This window comes from Mustela nivalis (genome assembly GCF_964662115.1).
Source record: "Mustela nivalis genome assembly, chromosome: 9".
NCBI lineage: Eukaryota > Metazoa > Chordata > Mammalia > Carnivora > Mustelidae > Mustela > Mustela nivalis.
Window position 1 is genome coordinate 79,318,928 of NC_139028.1, and position 27,951 is coordinate 79,346,878.

General features: G+C 53.0%; 2 protein-coding genes across 4 annotated transcripts; one reads left to right on the plus strand and one right to left on the minus strand.

Moving 5' to 3' along the window:
• Positions 1 to 4,335: 4,335 nt before the first annotated feature.
• Positions 4,336 to 8,877, plus strand: TMEM86A (transmembrane protein 86A). Of its 3 annotated transcripts, none has more exons than XM_082747329.1 (3): positions 4,336 to 4,488; positions 6,737 to 7,001; positions 7,362 to 8,877. In XM_082747329.1, the coding sequence occupies exons 1-3, from the start codon at positions 4,351 to 4,353 to the stop codon at positions 7,796 to 7,798; spliced, it is 840 nt and encodes a 279-aa protein (XP_082603455.1). In that variant the 5' UTR covers positions 4,336 to 4,350; the 3' UTR covers positions 7,799 to 8,877. The 3 variants fall into 3 exon arrangements, with proteins under 3 accessions (XP_082603455.1, XP_082603457.1, XP_082603456.1); XM_082747331.1 differs by having other exon boundaries at positions 4,355 to 4,625; XM_082747330.1 differs by lacking the exon at positions 4,336 to 4,488 and adding an exon at positions 4,632 to 4,955.
• A 1,203-nt stretch (positions 8,878 to 10,080) lies between these two features.
• Positions 10,081 to 27,343, minus strand: IGSF22 (immunoglobulin superfamily member 22; the record flags this gene model as incomplete). Its single annotated transcript, XM_082747341.1, has 22 exons — positions 10,081 to 10,307; positions 11,587 to 11,916; positions 12,708 to 13,007; positions 13,773 to 13,965; positions 14,168 to 14,256; positions 14,694 to 14,990; positions 15,608 to 15,736; positions 16,173 to 16,346; positions 17,145 to 17,447; positions 18,450 to 18,746; positions 18,897 to 19,038; positions 19,144 to 19,268; positions 19,611 to 19,895; positions 20,846 to 21,118; positions 21,758 to 21,920; positions 22,416 to 22,529; positions 23,150 to 23,324; positions 23,505 to 23,544; positions 23,627 to 23,726; positions 24,459 to 24,595; positions 24,837 to 24,968; positions 27,226 to 27,343. 22 exons carry the CDS (start codon positions 27,341 to 27,343, stop codon positions 10,240 to 10,242), a joined length of 3,984 nt encoding a protein of 1,327 aa, XP_082603467.1. The 3' UTR covers positions 10,081 to 10,239.
• Between the last annotated feature and the right edge of the window lie 608 nt (positions 27,344 to 27,951).

Sequence of the window (27,951 nt, forward strand, 5' to 3'; positions counted from 1 at the left end):
TCTGTTCTAGGGAGGAGGCAACCAAACACAGAGACCACAGATCATCTGTGGAAGCGTATACTTCTCTGGGTGAGTGTGCTTTCCTTGTGAGTGTGCTTGGCCCTGGGTATATTTGGGTTTAGCAAGATACATCTATTTGTCTGTGTGTTTGCTTCCTCTCTGGTTCTCCTTTTTTATCCCTCCCTCTTCAATATCATATCCCCCAGGGTTTGGTCTGGCCCCTTTTCTCTGTTTCCTCAAGACCTTTCTCTGGTTAATTTCATTCACATAGCTTTCAATATGGCTACGAATTCCAAATCTATATCCCTGTGTTCACCTTGGTCCTGAGCACCAGATTTGTATCCAAACACCATGATTTGTTTGACATACATCCAGCTTGCGCCTAAGAACTCACCAACTCCCCCACATTATTATCAGAATATCTGAACTTGCCACACCCTCTTGAACACCTCTTCATTAATGTCTGATTTTCTTCCCCAGATTTACAGGTGGGGCAGTGATGGGATGGGATGTGGCAGGGTGGCTCTGAGAGTTGGTTAAAAGTGTTCTGGGAGCCCGGAACAAACATGCAGAAATTAACAGAGATCCAGCAACAGGTCAGGAATAAGGTAAGCAATTGTCTATGGCCATACCACAGTGAACACATCTGATCTCCTCTGATCTCTCAAGAATAAGGTAAACAATTTAGAGCTGGATTACCATGCCAAGTGGAGCAAACCAGATGAGAACAAAGCATCTGGTGGCAAAACCATGGGGGTCAGAGATGGAGGAAATACTGGGTTAGATGAAGGCCCATAGGAGAAAGAGGCCCAGAATGATGGTCGGTCACCATTTCTATGTATTATCCATGTATCTGACACGTGAGATCTGGGGACAATCAGAGAAGCTAGGGAACAGAAAACACCTAGCTTACTGTCATCCATCGATCGAGACCAGACTCCTCAGCCAGAACATTCAGATCCATTCTGACCTGGATCATGCTTATTTCTACAGGGTCACTCTTCACTTTCCAGCTCATGCCCCTACTGCAGGCATTTCCCTGAATTCAGCGTGTCTTTTGTGCTCCTCTGTGCACATGCAAGTCCCCCTGCCTAGAACATGACTGCCATTTCCATTTCCATTTCCTCAGTAAGGACCAACTCATTCCTATGGAGTTAGCCCCAGCTTCCTCAGCATCTCCAGGCACAATGAATGATTCTGACATCTTTCTGATGTCACCTGAAACATGCTTTTTTACCTCAGTTCTTTCAGTTGCTGTACTACATGATAATGGTGTACTTGCCTGCCTTAACTGAGCTGTGTGTCCCATGAGGACAGAGCCTGTATCTTACTGCAGTGTTTAAACCCCCACATCTAATATGGTAGGTAGCACATAGTTGGTGCTCAGTAAACAGTTGCTGGGTGGATGGATGGATGGATGGACTCACATTCTTATCAGGGAGACGGACAAGTAAAGAAAACAATTACAAAGCTGTGAGGAAAAGGCTGTGCTAACAGGTCATTTCGGGTACACAGAGGAAGGAATACCTGACTTCAGGCAGCCCTACCCCCCTTTCTGCTCCCTGCAATATGCAATTCAATGTAAAAACGCTAAACAGTAAAATAAAATTTTTGAAACAAACAGGAAATCTTCTCCCTAGACATGAAATGTCATAAGCGCTTTCTTTTTGGGAAGGGGAGAACACCTCTGCTTTGTGGGTAACTCTACCAGTCAGGGTGCTTGTACCCTCAAGAATATGACAGAAGAGAAGGTCATGGCTCTTGGTAGAGACGTGGGCAGGTTAAGGAAACCAGCCAGGACTGAAGGGGTACCCACCTAAAGACAAGCGGCAGCAGGAGGAAGTTGCCCTGCCTAGGCCTGGGCCACGGAAGAGCCCAGCCACTGCCAGAACTTGAGCTCAGCCCAGCGAGCTGGTGGTGGTGGTGGGGATCCCCAATCACACCCTCCTTCCACCTTCAGATCTGCCTCTGTCTCTTGTTAACCAAACTCCATCAGGAGCCAGAGGGCAAGTGAGCCCAGGTGACACAATCATAGAGGTCAGCCTCTGGGGCAGGGGAGAGAAGGGCTGATAACGGAACTGGGTAGTGAGAGGACAGAGAATAACCAGCACTGTGGGGAGAAATGCCTCTGCTTTGCAGGTGACCTATGTCTGTGATCATTTCCTGCTGAGGATGCAAACATTGATTGAGGCCCCACAGATGACAAGTCTACGTCTCGGGCTTTCTGTATTTGGATATTTGTGTAGCCAAGCTTATTAAAATCTGTGCCCCTTAATTAGTAGGTCTGGGATGGGGCGAGGGTATCTAGGTTTTTAAAAAGCTTCCCAAGAAATTCTGATAGGCCTTGCTTGTTGAGAACCACTTTTATAGCCCCATCCTCTCACTTTTGTCAACAGGGAAACTAACCTCGAGGGAAGGGAAGAAGGCCCTGACTTGTTCTCGCCCTGAGAATTATCCCTTAGGTGACATTAAAGGGTTTGGCTGGAAAACAAATTCTCCATTTCTCCATTTTTTGATGAGGAAACCCAGGCTCCAAAGATGGAGTGACGTGCCCAGTTAATAGAGCTAGTAAGTCCCAGAGAAGGAGGGACTAGCACCAAGTACAGTAGTTCTAACTTTCAATCCAGGCTTTTTTTTCTAGGCAGGACACTGTAGGAAGGGATGTAAACGTGCTGGGGGCACCAAGCCCTCTAGGTAGCAATTATAGTCTCCCATTCTGGCAAGGTAGGTCTCCCCACTGCCCCTGGCTGGGAAGAGAGTGGAGCAGGCAGAGTTCCCTGCCCCCTGGGGCCTACACAGAAGGGGCCTGAAGGCGATGGGAGAAGGCTGTGTGTGACCCCCAATCCCAAGTCTTGATTCTCACTCTAGTGCCCCTGCCTCTGAATCTCTGCTTGTCAATTCTATCATGAAAGAGGGCTGCTCCCCACTCCACTTGGGTGTTAGGTCAGCACAGGCTTTGGGAAAGCTGGGCTGGTCCCAAAAGAAAAAGAAAGGGGCCCATTATGGGAGGGGCTCACAGAAGGCAAGCTGTAGGCTTCTCTTGGCCCAGCACCAGGTTCGGGTGCAGCAACAGTGTCAGTCCAGGATGTTTAAAACTCCTTGTTGGCTGCTAATTGAGGCCAGTTAGGGCTGGTTATCCCCCTCCAACCCCAATTCCCAAAGCCTGGCACGTGGCGCCTTCTCTCCTACAGAAAGACCGCAGGCCATCCTTTGAGAAGTATCTGAAATCTCTGTCTCCAGGATGCCTCCAGGATGACATCAGCATCCCACTCCTTCCCTGTCCTACACAACATGATGGCCTGGGAGAAAGCTTAGAGATTATGCATTTATCTTATATATGAGGAAATCAAGCTGAGAGAGGGCAGCTGATTCACCCAGTCGCCCAACATGGACCTGGCAAATTGGAACAGAGATCCCTGTTCACTTAACTACTTACCATGGAATTCCCACGGTTCTGATGAAGTCCAGTCGCAAATGTGTCTGTAATGTGTCGCAAATTAGTCTCTGTTATCTTGACACTCAAGCTTCTTAAGCCGGATTTTGGCAAAGCTAGTTCCTACTCGTGTGGGTCCTTAAGTATGCTCAGGTCGGCCTGAGGTCCTCAGGTCTGTCATTCCTGGTGTGTTCTTGTGTTACAGTTGTGTCTGAGCTATGAGAGGTATGTACCTAAGAGCAATTAAGTATTTGTGGTCTGGAGGTGTGCCTATCTCTGCCTCTCTTTATGTTGAAGGACGTGTGTCCACCTGCCACTGGTGGTTTTAGGTCTACATATTTGTTTGATGCCTAAGGGTAATTGTGATTCTGTATATGTTTGTATATACGTGAGGCCAATGGGTCTATGGGTTGTTCTGGACTTATTGAGGTGTCTCTTTTCATGTTGAAGGTGCTATGTACGCTGACCACTGTGTCCATTTGCATGTGTGTTTGTACACAATGAAGGCTGTGGGTCTAATTGTAACTATGTCTGGGTGTGGGGCGTGTGGCTGGCTCAGTCGGTTAAGAGGCTGCCTTGGGCTTGGGGTTGTGATCCCAGGGTCCTGGAATCGAACCCTACATCCTACATGGGGCTCCTTGCTCAGCAGGAGTCTGCTTCCCCCTCTCCCACTCCCCCTGCTTCTGTGTGCGCTCCCTCTCTCTCTCAAATAAATAAGTAAAATCTTAAAAACAAACAAACCCGATGTTCGAGTAAACCGCGTGTTTAAAAGCTGAAGGGAATCAGCTTTTTATCCCCGGGTTACATCGTGGGCCCACGACAGGAATGTGTTTGACTCTCAGCCAACCTCGGTCTTCACTGGGGGTGGGGAGTGGGGGGTGGGGGGGTGGGGGGCGGTGTCACAGTCAGATTCCGGGATGCCCAGGCCCGGGCTCCGGGAGGGGCGGGGCCTCGGACGCCCCGCCCCCCCCCCGCCCCCCGCCCTCTCATTGGCGGTGAGCGCCGTGACGTCCGGGGGATCGCAGACAGAAATCCCAGCGCCGGGCGAGCGGGAGGTATTGTCCGTCACCCGGGGCTTTGTCACGTCTTCGCCTGCTCACCTGGCCGCGGGCGCGTCCTGGCCGCTGCAGCCCGGAGCGGAGTGTCAGCCGCTGCCGCCGCTGCTGCCGCCATGGTGTCCCCGGTCACTGTGGTGAGTGAGCGAGCGAGCGAGCCAGTGTCCGGCGCGGCCGGAGCCCACCGGCCTGGGGACTGGGCTGCGGCAGGCCAGGCCGTCGGAGGCCGAGGAAGGGCAGGGATCCCGCGGCGGTTGGCGTCCCCGGGCGGGGAGGTGGGCGCTGTCTTGGGCCCCGCACCCGGGATCCGCGGCGCCCCTCCTCCACGCAGCCCCCGCCCGCCCGGGGGAGGGAGGAAAACAGTGGGCACGTGACTCGGAAGCGTGACTTTGTTGATGTCTGTGTGTCCGACGCGGGTCGGCGGGGTGGCCGCCAGGGAGAGAGAGGCGACAGCAGCTGGCCGCCAGGTTCTGCGTGGGCAGACCACAGGGAGGCGTGGGAGAGGGCGGGGAAGGGCAGGAGGGTGACTGGGACCTCTTGGGAATCCTGGCCAAACTTGTTTCCTCTCGCTCCTCATCCTATAAACAAGCCTGGGGCGCGAGAGGGGACGCCCCTGAGTCCATGCAGCGTTGGTAATGCGCTGGAGGAAGAGGGCTCCTCCTCTCTTGACCACTCTTCCTATTAAGACTTCTCAACTCGAACTTCTTTCTCTTCCCCACCCTTCATCTTCTAGTGTTGGATTCTCTCTGTCAAAAGTCTCGCCAGCTGCTACTACTCTACGACCTGTTTCTCCTTACAGGAAATATGGGGCTGGGGGAGGGGTATGGAGCAGACGTTGATGTTTCCAAGGGCTGGCAGGTTGTTGCTGGGGAGAACTGGGGACTGCGGGATTGTTCATCTGCTCCAGTTTCCTCCTCTACCCATGCCCTTACCCCAATGAGCCTGGATAGGGGAGATCTCCATAGGAAGGAACTTAGTCATCTTTTCTCCCTGCTCTCACCCGTGGCAGAGCAAGGGCAGGCTTGGACCTTGGACCTACCCATCTGCCTCTTCCCAGCCTCCTCCATCACAGTCTGATCAGTCCTCAGGTAACTGGCAGTCTGGGAATCAGTGTGTTCCCAGAGCCTTGTGCTGGACAGCTCACCCAGCTAGAGGCACAATCATTTTGGGCAGAGTGTATGTATACAGGGAACCTCAGGAGTTTTGAATCGCCCACAGAGACCCTGTACCTGAAGCCCAAAAAAAGGGGGAGCTTCAGGGGATCACAGATTCAGAATATTTGCAGTAGCCCCCTCCCTCAGTTTGGAGAGTACTTGAAGTGGCCTCGGACATACCTTTCTTTAGCTGCCCTCCCCCCTAATCTGGCTGAGGCCAAGTCAGCTGCTCCAATTTCCCCCTTTCAGTTCCACATCTCCCAGCCAGTCTGCTGGCTGCAGATCAAAAGCTGGAAAGAGAACCCCTCCCCTGCTTCCTGCCTCTCTTTTTGATGAACTCTTGAATTGCTCTTATTTTCTTGGAAATGAGACTGACCAAGAGACACCCTGCCCCTTCAACTCCCTGATCCCTGAAATCGTCCTCTAGCAAGCATCCCTATCTCCTCTCCTTGCTCTTGATGGTACCTTGAGGCTGGTACCTTTTGGGACAGCTGGAATGAAGGCTGAGGAGCAGGCTGGCCAAGGAGAGAGCCTGTGGGGGTTGAGGGCTCACCCTCACACATTCCTGGCACTCACCGGGTGTTGCCAGGGCCCTAAGCCTGTGCCCGGGCCCCACTGCGGAGGATCACGAGTTGGCTAGTTGTGGCGTCTCTGTGGTTTCCTGCTGACTCCACTCCATTCCAGATAGCCGGTGGCTGATGCTGGCAGAGACGGGTTAAAGATCTTTGGGGAGGACAGGGAGGAGCCAGGAAGGGAGAAGCGTTGCTTGCAGGAGGGGACTTTATCCCCAGTTATGTTTTTTCTGCCTAGTGAGTGACCATTCTGGTCCTGCTTTGGGTCAAGGTACACGGGCAGCAGAACAGTGGAGCCCTTCCCCTTCCTAATTGGTTAAGCCCCAGGGTGATGATGGGAATGTGTGTACTCTGCTGGCTGGTTGGGACAGGCCAAACTGGGTTTTGGGGGTCATTCCTCCCTGCTTGGGAGGCAGGTCTGGCTCTGGGGTATATGTCTGGGTTGAGGGTGCTGGCTCTGAACACCTCCGTGGGCTTCCGAGTTCCAAGTGCTGAGTGCTGCCCTTGTCCTGTGTCCTCCAGGTGAAGAGTGAGGGACCCAAGCTGGTGCCCTTCTTCAAGGCCACCTGCGTGTATTTTGTGCTCTGGCTGCCCTCGTCCAGTCCGTCGTGGGTCAGCGCCCTCATCAAGTGCCTGCCCATCTTCTGCCTCTGGCTCTTCCTTCTGGCCCATGGCCTAGGATTCCTGCTGACCCATCCCAGTGCCACCCGCATCTTTGCGGGGCTCGTCTTCTCTGCTCTAGGTGATGCCTTCCTCATCTGGCAGGACCAGGGTTACTTTATGCACGGTCAGTTGCCCTAGTAGCTGCTTGGGAGGAATCCTGGGGCTGGGTGCTAGCGGGTCTTAGGTGGCCAAGGACTGGGGAGAGGGAGCTTTGGAACAAGAATATGGTGAATCTGAGGGGTTCTAAGGCCAAAGACTGTGGGGCCCTTGCACTGAGGTTTCCCTTGCACTGATCTGGTTATCAGTTCTAGAGTTTCTCAGGGGAAGGGAGAGTGTATCTTTACCTCTGTGCATTTCCTGCCACCCCTGAGACTTCCCAAAGCTGCTGGGTTATCCCCACACCCCCCTCCTAACCCCCCCACCCCGTTACTCATTACTCCCCTGAGCCCGCCCTCAGCATCCCCTCATCCCCTCTCACTCCCAGGTCTGCTGATGTTTGCTGTGACCCACGTGCTCTACGCCTCAGCCTTTGGCATGCGGCCATTGGCTCTTCGGACAGGCCTGGTGATGGCAGTGCTGTCGGGCCTGTGCTATGCTATCCTCTACCCATGCCTCTCAGGTGCCTTCACTTATCTGGTGGGGATCTATGTGGCCCTCATCGGCTTCATGGGCTGGCGGGCTGTGGCAGGACTCCGGCTGGTCGGGGCAGCCTGGCGCTGGACCGAGCTGGCAGCAGGCAGTGGTGCGCTGCTCTTTATCATCTCAGACCTGACCATCGCCCTCAGCAAGTTCTGCTTCCCGGTGCCCTACGCAAGGGCACTCATCATGTCTACCTACTATGCTGCCCAGATGTTCATCGCCCTGTCTGCCGTTGAGAGCCGGGAGCCAGTGGAAGACTACAGACAGAGCAAGGCCAACTGAAGGGCCAGGGTCTGGTTACCCCTCTCTCCTTCTGGGGCAGGGGTCCAGAACCTGCAAGAACTGGGTTAGGATGGCTGTAGGCCCAAGCTGGAGGAGCAGATACCACCTGGAAAATGTACAAGTTTGAGGGGGTAAGCAGGAAAAGGATCTCTCTAGCAAAGCTCGTGGTCTGAAACAATTCTGAGAGCCCAAAAGAGCCAGCCTAATTCTCCTTGAGCCAGGGCCGGAATTAGACCTCTCCCCACCTCTAACCCCACCGGGACTGTCAAAGCCCCTCTGGAGGGTGATGGTGCTCCATGTCTTGACCTCCCCCCACTTCTACTAGATGGAAGAGTCTGACTTACACATTCCTGCTCTTTCTCATCTGTACAGAGTTGAGGGAAGAGAGAAGTCTGAGCTGAGATGACCCAAACCCAGGGCTTGAAGCCCCTTTTGCAGGCCCCTAGTTGGGAAGATTGGATGAGGGTGGAGTCTCCCTTTCCTTCATCTATCCTTGTTACTTGAACAATCTCCGTTTCTAAGTGTTGGGTGGGAAGGTGTAGGGGCGTCTTGTTGAGGTAGGTGAGACTAGGGACTTCATTGGCCTGGGAGCTTGGGTGACCAAGGATTTAAGTTGGTCCCATCTCTCTCAGGGGCTAGCCCAGAGTGCAGGCCCACCACCACCACCCTTAGACCCTGTCCCCAGGGCTAGAGTGAACCATGCCAAAGGAAGGGGCCAGCCTGTATGTGTGTATGTGAGTCTATGTGTATGTGGTCTGTCTCCCCAGCCTGTCTGTCTTACTGTGCCATCTGTCTCTGTCCTGCTGTCTAAGTCTTATAGGGAGAGGGCCTCAGGGAGTTGCTGAGAGGGTGCTGAGCCTGGCTTAGAGAGCTGGGACCCTACCCTGCCTCCATCAGTGCTTTTCTGTCTGCCCCTTCTGCACTGGGAGCCAGAGGAGGGGGCTCCAATGACATTCTAGGGTCATAAGACCTAAGGCACATTCAATGCAAAAGGAGCAAGGATGGGACAACTCCATCCTTTGCTGCTCATGTGAAAAAAAATTAAATAAAAACCAAGGGCCGTTGGCTGTCCTCTTGTCCGCCTGTGTGGCATGCGCCTGTCCTGGAGGGGAGGGGTTGGGGGACATGGTGCCAGGGGCCCTGGATGTCCTTACAGCTTGGGTCACAGTCCTGGCCAGTGCATCTTGGCGCCAGGCGGTCTCCCTGGCTCTGGTGACACGGTGCTGGTTGGAGTGGGTCTCACTTCCCCAGTCACGTGTCCGGGTGAGGATGGTGTTCAGGAGGATGGGGGATGGGTAGTATTTACTACCATCCAAGTTTCTCCTTGATACGTTCCCCTGCGCACCGGTGCCTGGCACCTTTGGTAAGTCTTAGTTACCCCGGCCCTCTCCTGCTGCCCACCTCCTCCCAGACCTGCTTTGTGCTCCAGAATGATCCATATTCCCTTCAAGGGTCTCCTCCTTGGACTGTGGGCTCAGTTAAACAGCAGGGAGGAGGGAGATTAGATTGGTTGATTTGTACTTGAGATGGGAAGCCCCGGTCAAACAATGGAGTGGAGTCACTCCACTCCAGGGGCATTTGCATCTTAATGGGCAGTGCCCTGACCCAGAAGCAGAAAGGGAAGCCTTGGGTAGTGGTGAATATGTCCTTAGTGGAGAGGTTGTGGAGTTGTGGGGCCCGGAGAGAGGAGGCTCAGTCCCATGTGGGTGGTGGGTGAATCTGTGATTTCCAAACTAGAATTTTTACAGAGACACCTGGTGGGGGACAGTGAAAGAATAAGTAGAGGAGGGAGGCTCAGAGGTCCCCCTATCCTTGTTTGAAGTCCAGTATTTATGATTTATTACTTTTAGAGGAAGAATTCTGCTATAAAACCTAAATTTGAAACCTACTGAGCTGGACGACCAATTCCTTCTAGCTCTGAGATGCACTAAGTGTCAAAAAGTGGGAACCCTGGATAGTAAAGAGGCAAGGCCCTGACCCCCTCAAATCCCAGAACTCTGATGACAGACCTACCTCGTGAAAAAATGGGAGGGAGGGACCTGGAGCAGGATGAAGTCTATCAGGTCTTGCTTTCCCCTGCCCTGAGGGGAGGGGAGGGGACGGGAGGGGAGAGGAGGGTGCAGCGTTGCAGAGGAGCAGGAGGCAGGCCCAGTCAGGAAGGAGCTGGTCACTCCCATTGTGACTGGGTTTGGACTAAGCTCTTGGAGCCATGTGTCCCCATCAATGCCCAAGTCCATGTCCTTGGTCCCTGCTGCACGTCACCCTCAGGAACAGGCAGGGCTGAGCTTAGTCAATTTATTGTCCCATGCCTTCGCTGACTTTTAACATCAACAAACACCAGAGAGCCAACAGGGCTGCCCTCCCTGGAGCCACACACAGGATGGGCCCACCCCGAAACCGCACATCCCAACATCCTCCTGAAGCCTGGGCTGGACTGGAGCTCACATGAGGTACTTGGACTTCTGCAGACTTTCAGTGACTGATGCTAGGATGGACTTGTCATCTTTGTCTGAAAGAGCAAAACAAGGATTGGTCAGTGTTCGTGTTGCTAGGGAGGAAGGCAAACTCCAACCTGCTGGCCTTGCAGTTAAGGCCCGTCTCCCAAGGTCAGCTGAGCATGTGGGGCCAAGAGCTACCAGTTACTCAGCCCTTAACATTTGCCAAGCGTTGTACCAGGCACTTCTGCGCACTATCTCACGTAAGCCTCCAAACAGCCCTGAGGAACAGATGAGAAAACAGGCTCAGCGTGGTTTGCCAAGGTCACACGGCCGGACAGCGGTGGAACCCGGGCTCTGGGCCCACGTGCTTACAACCAGAATTAAGTTGTCAGGGATTTCTCTAGCTGTGGAATGAAAGCTGGATGTCTCCCACGGTGCCTTCCCTGGCCTAGTTCTGTCACACAGCTGAGCGACCCTCTGGAGGCCTTATCTCAGTGGCTAGCATCTAGCTGAGTCCTTGAGGGACAGAGCACCAGGGCGTGGTACTTTCCCCAAAGAAAGGCACCTACAACAGGACACCAAAGGACTGTCACGGAGAGTTCAGGGAGTGGCAGAGGATGAAGCTGGAGAAGTAGATGTGAGAGGCAGGGGACAGGGTGGAGGGCCTTGGGGTTGAGGTTTACTCAAGAGGGTTATGGAAAAGTTAGGGAGTGACAGCAAGAAAGGAGCAGCACAGGGCAGCTTTGCTTTTGGAGAATTCCTGCTACTCGCTGTGTAGTTGTGAAGACAGTGGAGTGTGTAGGAAGAAAACAAGATAGTTCCCCGTCATGTGTGCACATGAGCAGAGGTGTGGCACACCTGTGCAGAGGAAGGGTCTCCACTAGGTCCCCTTCAGTCCTTCCCCCGTTTGTACTTCCCATCTCTCCTTACCCTAGACCAGTAGTTTTTGGTCTTGGTTGTGTATATGAATGACTCGTCAAAATTTGTGAACAAAAAAATTCCTTCCAGAAACCTGTCACAGAGACTGTGACTGGTGAGTCTGGTTTAGGCCTAATCACCAGCATCTTTTTCAAAGGCATGTCTAGGCCCACCAAGGGTGGCAAACTACGGTTTGCTGAGGAATTGCAAACTCCCACGTCTGCAAGGGCCAGGCACATAACAAATGACATGCAGAGGATGGGAGAGAGGAACCATATATGGCCAGTGGGTGAATGTTTACACCACCTGATGGCAGAGGAAATAAAAAACGGCACCAGGAGAGGACTATCTTGCGCCTCTGGAGCTGGTGGGCTGCAGGGACGCCTCCCTGCCCCCTGCCGCCCGCCGGCCAGAACGGCCCGGCGCCCTCACCGTACACCGTGAGCGTGCAGCTGCTGCGGTCCTTGCCCAGCTCGTTCTCCACCAGCACGCTGTACTCGCCGCTGTCCTTGAGCGTGCAGGTGGGGATGACGATCGTGCAGACCCCGCTGGTGGAGTTGTACCAGAACTTGGAGTTGGCCGTGATGTTGACGTCGCCCTTGTAGAGGGTCACCGTGGGGCGCGGGTTCCCAAGGAAGGCGCAGGTCATGGTGCAGTCCTGGCCGCGCAGCACCATGTGCGGCTTGAGTGGGATCAGGAAGCGCGGCGCGTGTCGCCAGTCCTTCTGCTCGTATGGCTTCAGCTTGGCACTCAGGTCCTCGACTGCGCGGGCAGGATGCGGTGCACAGTGAGCGTGCTTGGGAGTCAAGCTGCCGCCTGCCCCTGAGAGCTCCCAAGGCGCCCCAGAGACCCAGCTCCCCAAGCCCGGGTGGCCTGGGCTACATTCTCATGCACTGTCAACTCTGGGGCCCCGACCTGACAATGGTGTGCCCGAGGTTCCCCTTCCACCACCCTCCCACTCCTTGTCACTCCAGAATTCCACGATCAAAGCCAGGTGCCCGCATTTGGGTTTTTACGCCTTTCCAGACTGGGGAGTCCTAACTTCTTGCCAGCTGCCAGCTGCCAGCTTCCAAACCAAGCTGCTATCCGGCTGTTAACTGCCCATCCAGGCTTTCCCCAGCGTCCTCTTAGCCTCCAAGGTCTCCCCTCACCTCCATTTAGCTCCTCATTTCAAGCTTCTCCGACCCTATCCCCACCCTTAACCCCTTTCCTTCCTGGATGTCATCCTCGGAGACCCTCCCCAGTCCTCACCCTCGTGGACCCCTCGGCTCTGAAGGTCCCTCTCAGCTCCACACCGATTGCCCTCCCCTGTCACCCCCGCCCCCAAGGGCACCTCCCCACTCTCACGGTAGTCCCACCCCTCAGAGTATCCAGAAAGTACCCTCTTCAGGCTTCAGGATGGCTACTTCCCCTCCCAGCATCCCTGACATTAATTTGCCTTTCCACCTCAGCGGTTCTTAGATTTCACCTCAAATCCTGGGTACCTCCGGGAACGCCTATGCCATCCCTGCTATCAGGGATATAACCCAACCTCTGAGTCCCCCAACACTCACTCTTATCCTTGTTGACGAGCCAGGTGTCCTTGGAGTCGAGTGGGTCACTGTCACCGATCTCGTTCCGGGCCAGCACTCGGAAGTAGTACTTCCTGCCAGGGAGTAACCCTGTCACCGTGTACTTGTTGCTGAAGACGTGATCGGCTGCCGTGAACCAGGTGGCAGTACTGGCATCCCGCTTCAGGATGACATAGTGGGCCTCACTGTCCTCCTGCACGTCAGGGCTATGGTTCCAGGTCAGAGTCACTGTGTTGGGGACCTCCTCATACAGCTGTAGGTTTGTGGGTGGCCGCGGAAAATCTGGAACAGCCACAAGGTCCATCAGCCACCCTCGGGGGCCTGAAGAGTTGTGCCCGACCCTAGCCACCTGCCAAGCCCTGTGAAAGATGGAATGGGGGATGTCTCTTCTTGGAGTGTTTTGGAGTCAGAACTATTTCTGAGGTGTAGCAGCCCTCATGTAGCCTCTACCAGGTACCAGCCCTGTAAACTTTGGGACCCATTTCTTCATTTGCAAAATAGGGCTAACAGTAACTCCCCCAGAAACGTTGAGTAAAGTGCCTGGCACATAGGAACTGTTCAATAAAAGTTTATTCCTTCATCCCTTAGGGGTTTAAGGCTTGATTATAAAGCTTCTAGCCCTCACTATGAGGTCACTCCAAATTTTAACTGACTCGTCTCCATCTGCCCCTCCTGCCTCCCACCATTTTCTGCTTTCTCTCTCTGCCAACCATACTCTGCATATGTCTCCAAAGCTCATCAGCTATGAGTGCAGAAACTGAAACAAGGGTTTGGTCTTGGTTCAATACCTCTAGGGCTCCAGGACATTGAGACAAGGTGGCAGCGGAGCTTGAGTCTGGCGCCTTAGACCACTTGGCCATCCTGACAAGGTGGAAACTAACCTCCTCATGAAGGCAAAGGCCAGTCAGTCCTGATGTGTGGCACGAGAGAAACTTTTACTACCTTCAGCCTGACTTTATTTTGGCAGGAACTCAGGCAGCAGTGGGGAGCTCTGTTTCGGGAGTGTGTGCAAGGGTGCCTCCCTGAGGTCTCTAACCACAGTCGCACCTGCCACACGGACGTGGACGTCATAGTACGCCTCTCCAAACTCATTCTGGAGCAAGATGCGGTACACGCCTGAGTCGGAGCGCTTGGTGCTGTTGATAAGGAACTGGGAGTGGTTTTTGCCCTTGGTGATGGTTTCCCGGCCCTTGGTGGGGATGCCGTCTTTCTGCCAAATCACGTTGGGTGGTGGTGAGCCCTGCATGGTGACAGGAGATGGCACTGGGGTCACCCAGGTGATACCTGGGGGCGGGCCCTCTCCCACTCCACTGGCCAGGGGTCTCCTGCCAGGCTCTAGTGTCAGGGGTCTGGCAAGGGGCAGACACAGAGATTATGATAGCTACGGCAGCCATCTTGGCTAAGTGGTGGGTAACGGAGGGCCAGGGTCTGGAATGACTCACAGAGAAGGCAGCATGGATGCAGAGGGCTGTCCCAGCACGAACCACCATGTGACTCTTCAGCCGGGCACTGAGGTCAAACTTGGGGGCAGCTGAGTGAGATGGAGGAGACAGAGGTGGGGCCATGGACTCAGCTTTAAATCCTCTCCAGAGCCTTTCCCAGCCTCTCCTCCATGCTCCCATGACAGGTCATATAGAGAGAGCCAGCAGCCCCAACACTGTGAAGCATTTAGTTGTTCCTCCTTTGTCTTCCCCCAATAGTGTGTAAGATTCTAGGGCAGGTCCTGTTACTTGTTTCTGTATTTCTAACACCTCCCTTGGCCCACAGTAGATACTACTTCGAATACAGTGAGTAGGGTTTTTTTGGGGGCGGGTGGGACAGGTCACCTCTAGCCCCGTCCAGGCACAAGTACGGATGACTTCTTAATCATAGCATCTCCCAGTTCTCCCCTGTGGGCTGAAGTCCCAGAGAGGAAAGTATGGGGCTAGGATGTTGGGCCATAAGCCCCTGCTCCCTCTGCATCCTCACCTGGGGGTGGCATGGCACGGACCCCCTCATCCAGCTCCACGGGCTCCCCAACCCCAGCCTCGTTCACAGCCCGGATTCGGAAGAAATATTTCTGCCTCTCGGTGAGGCCTCCCACTGTGTAGCAGGTGCCTGAGATGGGGATCTTTGTGCACTTGGACCACTCCTTCGTGTCCTCCGCCCGCATCTCAAGGATGTAACCGGAGGGTGGGTCTCCCTCTGCAGGCTCCCGCCAGGCCAGGGAGATGCTGGAGTTGGAGGAATCAGACACGTGCAGACCCTGCACCAGGCCTGGGGGTTCTGGGGTGGGAGGGGGGCACAGATGTCCAGTCAGCCTTCCGACTCCTCTGCACTCAATCCCATACCCACTTCCCACACTCAGTACCCCCGAAATCTAACTTCCACCACCTCTGCCTCCAGCTCCCAGGTAACACTTTCCATACCAGCCCTGCACACTCAACAACCTCCAAGTTCAGTTCTCTCACTGGATCTACCCTTTCACCCTTGAAGTCAGTACCCTCCAAATTCAACATACCCTACACCCTCCACCACATCCATTTGTGTCCAGTACCCCCATCCCACCTCCTAAACTCACCTCCCTCTCAACCATCTACCATAGAGCCCTACCCCATCCTCAAACATGCGTCCACCACCTTACCTAACCAGAAATACTCAAGAGCTTGATAACTTTTTCCCCTTACCCTGCCTCCTTGCTGACCCTGACTCTCAATCTTAATTTGCTGGTTTTCTTTTGGGTGTGAATGCTGTCCCTCTCTTAGGCTGGAAGCTCCTGGAAAGTGGAGATTGTGCGAAGGGGTCAACCTGTTCCTGTTAGACTTTCCCAGAGGAGAAATCCACTGTCTACCTTGAATGGGCTAATTCTGCTATGTGATGGGGCTTCGCAGCCCCCTACTCACTGACAGGGTCCTTGGCTACCACTGAGTTGGATGCCATACTGGGCTGTCCAGGGCCTGCCTTATTCACAGCTATAACTCGGAATTCATATTCTGTGTCCTCCAGGAGACCATCCACAGTGCACTTGGTGTCTGAAATGGGAATTTGAAGGGTCATGAGGCCAGGGGTCCAGAGATGGGAGACCACAGAGTGAGAGGACATGGAAGAGGGAGTTATGGGATGCTATTAAAACTCCTAAAGGAGGGGCACCTGGGTGGCTCAGTGGGTTAAGCCGCTGCCTTCAGCTCAGGTCATGATCCCAGAGTTCTGGGATCGAGTCCCACATCGGGCTCTCTGCTCAGCAGGGAGCCTGCTTCCTCCTCTCTCTCTCTGCCTGCCTCTCTGCCTACATGTAATCTCTCTCTGTCAAATAAATAAATAAAATCTTAAAAAAAAAAAACAAAAACAAAAACAAAAAACTCCTAAAGGAGCTGGGGAATGGAATATGTGCAGGTCAGGCAGGGGTACATAGGTCCACCCAGCAAAGCCTCCCTTGATCCTCCTGGGCCTCTCTCCCTAGGACCTCACCTTGGATGGGGTCCTTGTTGACTGGCACCCATAGGTTACTGCCTTTCTTCCTTCGCTCCACAATGTAGCCGAGCACTGGGGCTCCCCCATCCTGAGTAGGGGCATTCCATGTGATGGTCATGGTGTCTTTGGTTACATCAGTCACTTGAGGCTGGGAGGCAAGACCCGGGGGCTCTGGGGGGAGACAGAGGTCAGAGGTTAGGATGGGGAGCATATAGATGGTTACCCACTCTATGCCGATCTCTGGCTTCTGCTTTAAAAAAACAAAACAAAACAAAACAAAACCAATGATTCTTAACTGTGCATTAAGATCAAGTGGAGAGTTAAAAAAAAAAAATACCATCACCAAAAAACAATGTCTGGGTTTTACCTCCAGATAGTTTAATTTAATTGGCCTTGGGTGGAGGCCAATCATGGGCACGTTTTTCAAAACCTTAGATGATTCTACTGTGTGGCCAAGACTGAGAATCACCAACTCAAATCTTCCAAACTGTGTCATTCTCAGTGCCACAGTTCTTAATGTTCTTGACACATGGAGACCTGGAGACTTGGAGACCAACTGGGAGGAGTGTAGCAAGCAGTTAATTAACATTATAATTAAAATGCTAATATTGTCTTTGGGAAAAAGAATAGAATCAAGGTTATCTCTAAAGTTACATCAGTTCCACTTGGATTTGGGAAGATTTCTGGAATAGAGAAACAAGTGGAGTCATTTCCCTGGAATCGAATGCAGTTCTGGATATACACATGAGAGTGTGTTTTACATGAGATCTGAGTGGGAAAAGTCAAGAATTTCTGCCCAGAATGTTCTGCTCTTACTCTGGATTCCATCCGTCTCATAGGATAGCTACAGAGGTGACCCAGAATTCTGGTGACCCAGAATTCCCCCCCCAGACTAGCATTCCTCACTGTCTGAAGACCCCCATCCTGACTTCTGAGTTGCCCACTGAGCAGGGGGGCTATGTCACTGACCAATGGGATTTCCTGCAAACACTTCATCTGTTTCCAGGGGGTCGCTCACTCCTTCTGAATTAACCGCCAGGATACGAAACTGGTAGGCTTTCCCCTCTTCTACTTTGTTGGTGGAGAAGTTTGTGACTTTGCTGTCCACCTCGCCTATCTTAATCCAGGACTTCTTGCCGACCATCCTCCGCTCCACTATGAACTGTGTCACAGGCCGCCCGCCGTTGTCCTTCGGGGCCTTCCACTTCATGTGCACACAGTTCCCCGAGAGTTCCAGGAACTCCACCCGGCCCTGGGGAGGCTTGGGACGGTCTGAAGACAGAAGACAGCATCAGAATGGGAGCGAAGGATCCGAAAGGCTTTATCCCACCTGCCAGAGGTCCGGCCAGACTGGGGATAGTTAGATTCGGAGCTTTCTAGAGATCTTGCCCTTCTCTGTGTTTACTGCCCCTCCTTGTAACACTTGCCCAAAGAGTTGGATCCTTGGCCCCCTGAGACTCTCACTTGCCTAGCAGTGGGGAGACTGGGAACTGGAGGGGCCCCTGCCTCAGCTTATTCCCCGCTTCTCTCCTTCCAGATAAGATCTCCCCCTCCTCTCCGCTTCCAAACTCCAGTGCTTTCTGGTATTAATAGTTTATCTTATGTTAAAATTACATGCCTGCTAGTTTTCATCTCTTTTGGGTTGAGAAACTGCTGGGACACTTCCATCGCTGTGTCCTCAGCACTGAGAACACAGAAGAGCTCAGTCATGCTGCTGAATTGAATTGAAACCCAAACTTTCTCACTCTACAGCTTGATGGCATGGGGTGTGTGTGTGTGTGTGTTACAGGTTCACCCTGAGCTCACTAAAGCCTGTTCTTCATCTCTCTCCTTAGCTTTATGTTTAGACCCAGTCCAAATCCCTTTCATTTTTCCAACCTCATTTTATTCCCAATCCTATCTCAGCTCCCCTCACTCCATTTCACTTCTAGCCCCAGAATTTCCCCACCCACCTCACTTCTATCCCTAAATCCAACCTCTGTCTATGATGTGTCCTGCACTCTCCTACGTGCCTTAAACTCAATTGAAATAGATACAAAAAACAACCCAACTAACAAAAAACCAAGTCATCCTGTTGCAGGATAAGAAACTGAGGCTTCAGAAGGTTCTCGCTTTCTGTGACTCGCCCAAGGTCACATAATTAGGAAATCAGAACCTGCGGGCTTCTGGCTGCAAATCACTCCCTTTCTCAACTCCCAGCTCCAGCTCTATCCACACCCCCAGCGCCCAGCAGCTGGTGCCCTGAGCCCCTCCCCGCCAGGGTCTTGCCCTCACCCAGCACGCTGAGGTGCAGAGTGGCTGTGGCTGTGCCGTGGTCATTCTTGAGCTTGAGCAGAATGAGGCCACTGTCCTCACGCACGCACTTTGAAATGGTGAGCACCGCCTGATCTTCCCCGCGCTCCATGGACACGCGCTCCTCCTCCGTCACCTCCACGCCGTCTTTGTACCACGTCACTTTGGGCAGCGGCTTCGCCCGGAAAGGCACCTTGATGTTCGCCGTGTGACCCACCTTCACAGTCACGGGGTGTGCCGCTAGCGCCTCCAGCACCGAAGGGTCGATGGTAGGTGGATCTGTGGGGCCGCAGCACAGGCTCGCCCAGGAGGAATGGGGGCGGGGCGGCGAGGGGTGGAGGAGGGCCCCACTGGGGTCTGGGAAGAGCTCCGAGCATGTGGGAGGGCCAGGCGTGGTTGAGTTTTGCTTCTAAGGGGCAGCGACCTTACCTGCAATGAACACCGAGGCTTCACTCTCTGCGCCCTTGGCGCGGAATGTGTACTTGCCCTCGTGTTCCGGGCCCATGTTGGGGAAGATGAGCTTGTGCACTGCACCCTGCTTCACGATCTGCACGCCGGGCAAGTCCGTGATCTGGGCAGCGGAGCGGGGCAAGGGCGAGGGGTGAGTGTGAGTGCAAATGTGTGCCCTGTCGACCCCTATCCTCCTTGGTCCCCTTCTCTAGCTCTCGCCTCAGACCTCCTTGCCGTCCTTCAGCCACACGCCCTCCACCTTCTCGTCGTTTAGCACAACGCACAGCTCAGCCGGGCTCCCAGTGGCCGCGTGCACGTCGGACAGGCCGCTCTTCACCGTGGCCAGACGCTCTGGGGAGAAAGGGAGCAGGGCTGGTTTAGGGTGCTGGGGGCGGAAGGGACTCGCAGGAAAATGGCTGGTGGCCATGGCTAAAGGAAGGGGCTGGGGTGCCACCTCTATCAAAATAATTTATGATTAGCAGGAGGTTTGGAAATGGTCAATGGATGATTGGGGGAACTGGAGCAAGTAGGTGGGAAGTTGGGCAAAAGTCAGTTGCATTGGGAAATGGCCAAGGAGGGCTTATCACGGGGGGATGGTCAGTGGTGACTTGGGATGCTCAGCTGAAGAAGGGGACTAGATGGCGAGGCTGTCGGGGGGATGGAGCAGTGGGGATTGACAGGGTGGGTGTGTACCCTCCACGGTGACCATGGCAGTACTGTAGTATTCCGTGGGGTCTCCATCCTGCATGGCCACCACGGTGTACTCGCCACTGTCACTGAGCTGTGCATCCTCAATGACCAGCTCCGCTCGCTTGCCCTCATGGCTCATGCTGAACTTGGTGCTGCGTTCCAGCAGCTGCCCGTCCTTCTTCCAGTGCAGCGTCACGTCCTTGGACGTCAGCTCACACTCGAGGCACGCTCGGCCCCTCTCTTTCACACGTACATTCTTTAGAGTTCTCACAAACTTGATGGGGATGCCTGTGGACAGATAGGCCCAGATGTGCACCCAGTCTCTGACATCCCTTCTCCGTAGCTACCTGCTGCCTTGCTCCTCTTTTTGGTTCCAGAAACACAGAGACTTGTGATGTGGCATGTGTGCAGCCTGTGACCCACAGAGGTAACTGGCAGGGAGAGTTCCAGGTCTGGCCCTTCCTTGCTTGCTGACCCTATGCAATGCAATCACTCCCTGAACCTCAGTCTCCTCGTCTATAAAATGGGATAACAACTTTTGCCTTGTCACAGCATGGCGGGCGGTATCTCTAATGCCCTTTTGGAACTCTGGCCATAATTGCTTTGTCTTTCTGGTGTCTGGGCCTTGACACATGCTCTTCTCTCTGCTGAGAATTTCCTCTCTTCCCCATTTGCTGAAAGCTGAACTCCTTTTTGTGCTTCTTGGTAAGAAGCAGCTTGGCCATCGCCTCATAACATCCTTTCTGACCTCACCTCGTGGTGCCCCTTCTTTGGGTTCCCACAACCTCTGTGCCTCCCTCCATCACAGCCATGATGATCCACATCACACATGTCAAGTGCCGTTCACATGTGTGGCATGCTTCTGGGTGTACCCACCACCATGTGTAACTCTCCAAACTTGCTCTCATTTAAGAATGCAAGCGGTTAAGAGAGATGTGCTAGAATATATGAGATTAGAGCCAAAAGGGCTAATCATTTCTGGACCCACGCTCTCTCAGCTGATAAAACCACAGCGTGTCTTGACTCCTTGCTTGAGAACTTATGTACTAATTCCATTTCACACCTACCTCCCCAGAAGTTAGTGAAGAGAACCCTCTGTCTTTCTAGTACCCATCACAGGGCTTTGCAAGGAGAGGTGGGCAGATGGATGGATGGATGGATGGATGGATGGATGACTGCCTGCACAGAGGTGGCTGTGGCATGAGGCCCACCCCGCAAGCTCTGGCCCAAGCACTCACGGTCAATATTGAGCTGGGCTTTCTGTACCAGGTCCCCTGCCTCCGCAGAGAACTCGCCGGCATCACAGAGTCTGGCATCCTTAATCTTAAGCGTGTGTGTCAGACCATCCTCAGACACTGTGATTTCATACTTGTCATCCCTCTTCAGCTCCTTCCCATTGAACTTCCAAACAAAGTTAGGTACTTTCTTGGAGAGGCGGATCTCAAATACAGCCGTCTGCCGCTCTGTCACCTTCATTGGCTTCATCTCTCCCAAGAACTTCAGGGGCTCATCTATGGGAGAGCAAGAGGGACAGTCACTGTGCTGAAGCCCTGGTCTCTCCTGAGGGGTGGAGTGATGAAGGGGGCATGGAGCTTCAGGGGTCACTGGCCTCCTGTAGCCCACAATGGGGGAAAACATCCTTCCTTGCATTCTGCTTGTGACTCCCTCCCATGAAGTTCATCTGGTCTCCTCCCCAGTAACATTAACAGAGCAATTTTATGAAGCACTTACGTAGTTCCAATATGTGCCAGGCACTCTTCTAGCCAATTTGCACATATGAATGGATTCAATTCCCATATAGGTAGATTTTACTATTATTCCCCCACTTTATAGATAGGGAAACTGAGGCAAATAGAAGTTAAATAACTTGTCCCAAATCAGAAGCTCATAGTGACAGAAGCTGGGACTTGAACCCCACTAGACTCCATAGGAGACTGTGCACTTAACCATGATGCCACCCGGCCCCATGGTATTCCCTACCTCATAGTCTTCTCCCATGTTTCCCTCCTCCATTAATGACCATCCCCATGCAGTCTTCAACTACATAGCCCCACAAGCCTCTCTCCCATATCCCCATGGATCCCACCCCTGGCTATTCCTCCCTCAGCCCTGACTGTGTCCTCTTTGTTCCCCGATGCCCAGATCCATACCCAGAACTTTGAGCTCTGCTCTCATCTGCTTGTCACCCACGGACAGGCTGTAGGTGCCTGCGTCGTTCATGTTCACGTTGGTAATAACCAGCATGTACTTGGTGCCCATCTGCTTCACATCATACTTGCCTAGGGAGTACTGGATCCTCAGTGGTTCGTTTCCCTGCCTCACGAAATGGGTAGAAAAGCTGATGAAGGATTTTGGGAGTAGACTTCCAGAGATTCAGTTCCCCAAGGCCAGCCGGAGCTGGAGGGTGCCATACCTTCCTCTCTACCATCCTCAGACACATCAGAGACCCCTGAGATCTCTTTAGCCTCATCATCTGGCTCAGTGGGATCCAGGATCCCTGCTTCCCGTGAGATCTGAACTCTAAATGTGACCTTCAGGATTACCTAACCCAGCCTTTTCAGATAGGTAGACTGAGGCATAGAGAAAGGAAGGTAACTGTGTCAAATCAAAAGGCAAAGTGATGGAACAGCTAAGAATAGAGCCCAGCTCCCAGCCAGTTTCAGTCATACCAGGAGGCATCCTCTTGCTGGGATGGAAGAGAGGACCTGGTTGATGAATAATGAGGGAGGTCTGTGAAGGGAGGAGGTGCAGAGAGGAAATGATATTGCCAGGGCAGGCCCTGCCTAGGGGCATTCATATCATCCCCACCTTCATCCATGTCATCTTGATATTGGGATCCTTCAGCTCCATGATGCAGTCAAAGACCACAGTGGTGTCGATCTTGGTTTCTATGTCTTCCAGGGGCTTCAGAATCCGGATGGTCTGTGAGATTATGACAATAAAATGGCAGGCATCAGGGACATCTGGAGTCTGAGCAGCCTGTTAACCCAATTCTGGAGGAGCCCCCTAAAGGTCTGGGGAGAAATGACTAGGCTGGTTGGATAGCTGTGCTGCCCCCAATCTGTGCCACTGAAAGCCTGCAAGACTTAGGGGGAGACAGATATGATGGATGGTGAGAAATAAACCACCATTTGTGGAACCGTCACTATGTATGGGGCCCATTAAGTCCCCTAATTCCATTGTAGATGCTTAGTAAGTGCAAGCTGGTTGAGTGAATGAATGATGACAACTCAAAAAGAAGTGAAAGAGGAAAGGAGAATTTTCACTTTGCAAATGAGAAACTGAGGTTCAGAGAGATGCCCAAGTTCACATAGTTAATAAGGCAGTAGAACTGGGATCTGAACCCAAGGGTGTCTGACTCCAATGTCCATGGAAGCCCATTAGGGGGTAGTGGAGAGAGAAGAAGTAAAAGGAAGGCAAGTTCCTTTTCTGCTCTTTGAGCATTGTGTGCAGGGTGGAGAAGCCTTGCCACTGGGAGACACACAGGCACTAGCATTCCCAGACCCCGGCCTGCAGACCCTGGCCCCACTATGGACACTGACCTCCACCTCCACTTTCTTCATCTCTTTGAGCTTCTTGAGCAGCCCCCGGAAGTCAGTGAAGCCATACTCCATGCAGACCTTCTCAAAGTCCTTCTTGGGCACCTTGGACAAAATCTCCAACATCTCTTTCTCACCTATTCCCTTCTTCTGCTTCTTCTTGGGAGCAGGAGGTGCCCTGCGAGGAGGTGGGTTCCAAGCTTGGACTCAGCCTCTGCTAACCTTGAGATCCCCTCCCTACTTCATGGTTCTTGGAGCCTGGGCCATTAACTCAAGGCCCTACTGAAAGGCCTTCAAGAAGCTCTAGCCTTGAGGGTGGAGGGACAGCACCCCAGGTAGAGGGGCCTCCCATTCTCACCTCTTCTTCAACATCTTCTTGAAATCCATTATCTCTTGACCTGAGGACAGAGAGATGGACAGGGTCAGACAGGGGGAGTCTGGTCCCTAAGAGGAAAGGCCAGGAGGAGGGAGCTGGCTCACCTTCTGTCACCAGCAAGGACACAGTGTAGATGGCATCTGCATGGTCATTGCTTGCGATGCACTTGTAGTTGTCAGAGTCATCGGAGGTCAGTGGCTCCAGCTGTGTTAGAGTCAGGCCATTAGTGAGGGAAGGGGGGCCTCCAGGGAGTCTCTCAGGGAGAGGAGGTCCAGTAACGGTACCATAGGAGGGGAAAGAACAAAGTTCTGTCTGTGGGGGAGAGGGAAGACTCTGCCCTTCACAATAGTAAGTCCTGGCAGGACCAATTGGGACAAGTCTCTGGATGACCCATCTTTCCTTTTCCTCAATGGTTTGGAGTTAAAGGTTGCAGAAGCTAGTTAGATCTAAAGATGATCAGCCCTTAGTGGGAGCCTTCTGGAAGACTCCCCTGAAGAGCCCAGGAACCCTGACCCTTACCCCAACGCTCTGCTCATTTCCTCCCTCTGTCCCGATCTGCCACGATTTAACTTGGCTCCACCCACCACGGCCCCGCCCCTTCCAGCCACGCCCACAGTTTTTGCCCCACTTCCCTCTAGGCTTGCTCTCCTGAACAGCTGGGTCTCTTCCGGTGGGGCCTGCCCCTCCTTGGCTTTACCCCAGCCCTGCTTCACCTCGTCTGATTTTGGTTCCCTGCTCACTCTAGCAACACCCCAGCTCCTCATTTGGCTTCTCTTATCCTGCCTCTCCTCTAGGGCAATGACAACCTCTTCTCCCATGGCCCAGTTCTCAGGTCACTGTTGTGGCTCCCTTGTCCAAAAGAGAGGCTGTGGCATGACCTCGGGTCCCTGCCTCTGGCCTCATCCATAACTGGATCTCTGGCTTGGGTCCCCGCACCTTCAGCACATGCTCCTTGTTAATGCTGTCGTAGAACATCTTGGCCGACTCCTTGATGGGAATGCCGCTCTCTCTCTTCCAGGAGATGTTGGGTTTGGGGTTCCCCTGCACCTGGGCTCGGAACACGGCTTTATCCCCTGCAGTGGGCATGGGACGCAAGTTCACCTCCTAGCCTCCAGGCTGGACCTTCTGCCTGCACCCTGCCTCCCCAGGGATCACATGGCCACCCTGGCAGGGAGGGACCCTCAGCCTGTTGCGGCCGTTTTTTGCGAACTGTTGGTGGTGGGGGGTGGTCTGTGGGGTGGTGGTGCTGGTTGGGGCACAGGGAGAAGAACGGGAAGCAGGTAGGGGCATGGAGAGACACGGGGAGCTACACACCCTCAGGCGCGGTGACAGGGTGAGGTTTCTCCACGAACTCTGGGACGCTCTCCCCCGGAGGGATGTTAGAACTCCGAGTGACCAAGTTGAAGAACTCTACAGTGCTGGAGGACTTCCTTGTCACGACTTCCTCTGCGGTGGCAGGCGAGAGGTCAGAACAGGCTCCAGGCAGAGCTCAGCCCGGGACTGGAGGGCTGATCTTTTCTTGACGGGACAATGGAGCATTTTAGGCCAGTGCTGGGACTTGAGCCAGGAAAAGAGGGCTTCGAGTCCACGGGTTGTTGTGTTATGGCAAGTTTCAAACACTGGGGGGAGCCAACTCCTCTAACCTTCGTTGGACTACATTATTGGGTCCTAATTTTTCTTTCTTTTTCTCTTTCTTTCTTTTTTTTTGTTTTTGTTTTGTTAAAGGAGACTTATTTGGGGGGGGGTTCTTTTCTTTTCTTTTCTTTTTAAAAGATTTTATTTATTTGTTTGACAGACAGAGATCACAGGTAGGCAGAGAGGCAGACAGAGAGAGGAGGAAGCAGGCTCCCCATGGAGCAGAGAGCCCGATGTGCATGAGAGCCCGATGTGGGACTCAATCCCAGGACCCTGGGATCATGACCTGAGCCAAAGGCAGAGGCTTTAATCCACTGAGCCACCCAGGCGCCCCCAGGGGTTTTCTTGAACTCTTGAGCTTCTCTCCTGGAAGTTCTGGTCCCCCAGCAGCCTTAAGAAGGGCCAAGGCTTTCTGCTTGGGAGGCCTGGTAGCTTAGTTAAACTCTGCTGTAGGCCTTCTGCCTGCCCTTCTGTGGTTCAGCATTCATTGCTATGGGAGTAGTAGTGACTTTTGAGTGAGGGACAGGAAACATTCCCCCTCCAGAGGGGCTATATGTGTGAATCTCCTTATCTGAGAGAGTGTATTCAATGTGGTAGGGTAATTTTATATTTGGAAAATAAAAAGTTGTATTTTCAGCCTAAACTACAGAAAATCTTGTTGGCTGGTGAGCTGACAATCAAAACGAATTGCTCGGATTCACGGAGCACTTTCCTTGGGTCAGGAACGGTGCTAAGCACATCTGAGAGATTATTTTATCTAATTCTCCAATACCCCAGTGAAGAAGGCGCCTTCATTATCCCCGCTAATCTGAAGGACTGAGATGTGAGAAAACGTCTTAAGAAGCTCTGCTTTTAGATAGCAATCAGAGGTCTCATTCAAGCGGTGTGTGGGCTGCCCCTGACCTGCAGATGTATGTATTTGACCTTTTCCATGGTTAAACAAAAAGGTGCCCTAGATCTAAAAATTGAGAGATTTCACATAAAAATTCAGATTTCTGGATTCTCAACACTGAGCTCATACACCCATATGGCAACAGTCAGTGGGTGAATAGGCCCCTTTAGGTGGGGCATGGCCTCTGTGGTCCACCTCAGTGTTTTTTCTGCATTTATATTCCCTGCCTAGACCCTACTGGCCAGTGGTTTTAAACTCAGGCTGCATGCTAGGATCTTTGAAGAGCTTGAAAAACAAACAAATAAACAAAAGCACACCTGATTTAGTGGTTGGGTCAGACTTACGTATTGCTCTTTTTTCTTTTCCCTTCCTCTCTGCCTGCTGCACTAAGATAATTCTAATGGGCAACCAGGGCTTCGAGTTACTGCTAGAATGATTTAAGTTTGCAACTTCTGCTCTCGAGTCCCAGCTGTTGCACTTGCCTTGCCTCACTGACCAGGAGGGGTTGCTATGGAGAGTTCATCTGGCCCTTGCCTCTGTGCACAGAGGAGTTGGAGGGCCTCTGCCCCTCCAGGACTTTGAGGGAGGGGCAGTGACTGGGAGGAGATACTGGATATCTTGGCTCCCGGCCATCTTTTAATCCCTTTCCACTTGAGACATGACTAAAACAATCTGTTCTGCTCTGAGACCATTTCTCAGCTTTCCCTTGGATCCACCCTCCCCCCAAGTCTGGTCCCCAAGGGTTGAGAGCCTGGAAGCTTAGGTCACTTGTTTATGTGTTCATCTTCTCTCTACTGGTGACTATAAACCTGGTTCTGAAGGGTCAGCAGTACTCAGATCTAGGAAGGTAGTTATTTCCCTAACTTCCTTTGTGCCTGTAATTCTGCCATCCGAGACACATCTATCTGACCATGGCCCTGATCTCCTCAAGCAATTAAGTTTATCAGTCACTCATACACATTCACGTGATTGACTTTTCCTAAGTTGTTTTCCAGAAGATCTGATCTGTGGGTAACCATCCCACTGGCTGAAGCTTTATCAAAGCGCAGGTTAGGAGAGGGCTGCTCTCTGTATCTCGGACTCTTGATGGCCTGGCATTCACAAAGCCTGCATCCACCCAGGGGGTGGATGTGGAGGGAGAAAGGCTGCCCTTTCCCAATCCCCCCTCCCACCCACTGTACTTGCCTCCTACGATCTTGGTTGTCTGGGAGAAGGTCTGCATGTGGGTGGTGGAGCTGGAGAACTCCATGGACACGTGCTCCTGCAGCATCTGCTGGTGGTGAATGGTCGTCATGGTGACAGCAGGCGTGGGCACTCACCTGGGAGGACCAGGGAGAGGATGAGGCCATGAAGGACAAGGAAGGGAATAGGAAAGAGATCCAAATAGGTTATTCTGCGTGTGTGTGTGTGTGTGTGTGTGTGTGTGTGTGTAAAGGGACAGGGCAGCTGGACAAAGGGGAGATGGCTGTGCACAGGGGAGGGTGAGGGGAAGTAGGACAGGAAGCCTCTTCTCTGTGTCCTTGCTTTTCTTCCATTCATATCTCATCTTCCCAGGATGGTTACGAGGACCCGTGGGCCTGTCATCCCCACCAAGTAATCCCAAACCATTCCAGATCTCAGGGGGAGAGTATGTGGGGCTTAAATTTACCCAGGGAACCAAGTGAGGCCCCAGGGGGAGCTGAGGGTACATACTGATAGCTACATGGAACTAGGGAGGTGGTACTAGATATTTCAGCAGGAGGGAATGAAGTCAGACCTAAGAAGGAACTTCCTGACTAAGCCATACTTCAGTGGGCCTTGGAAGGAAGCGGGGATTTTCCTCCTGAGCCCTGGGGCATTGGTGGAATGCTAAGACAGAGGATAGCATGTGTCTACAGCTCTGCTTTCATTTGTGACTGGGTA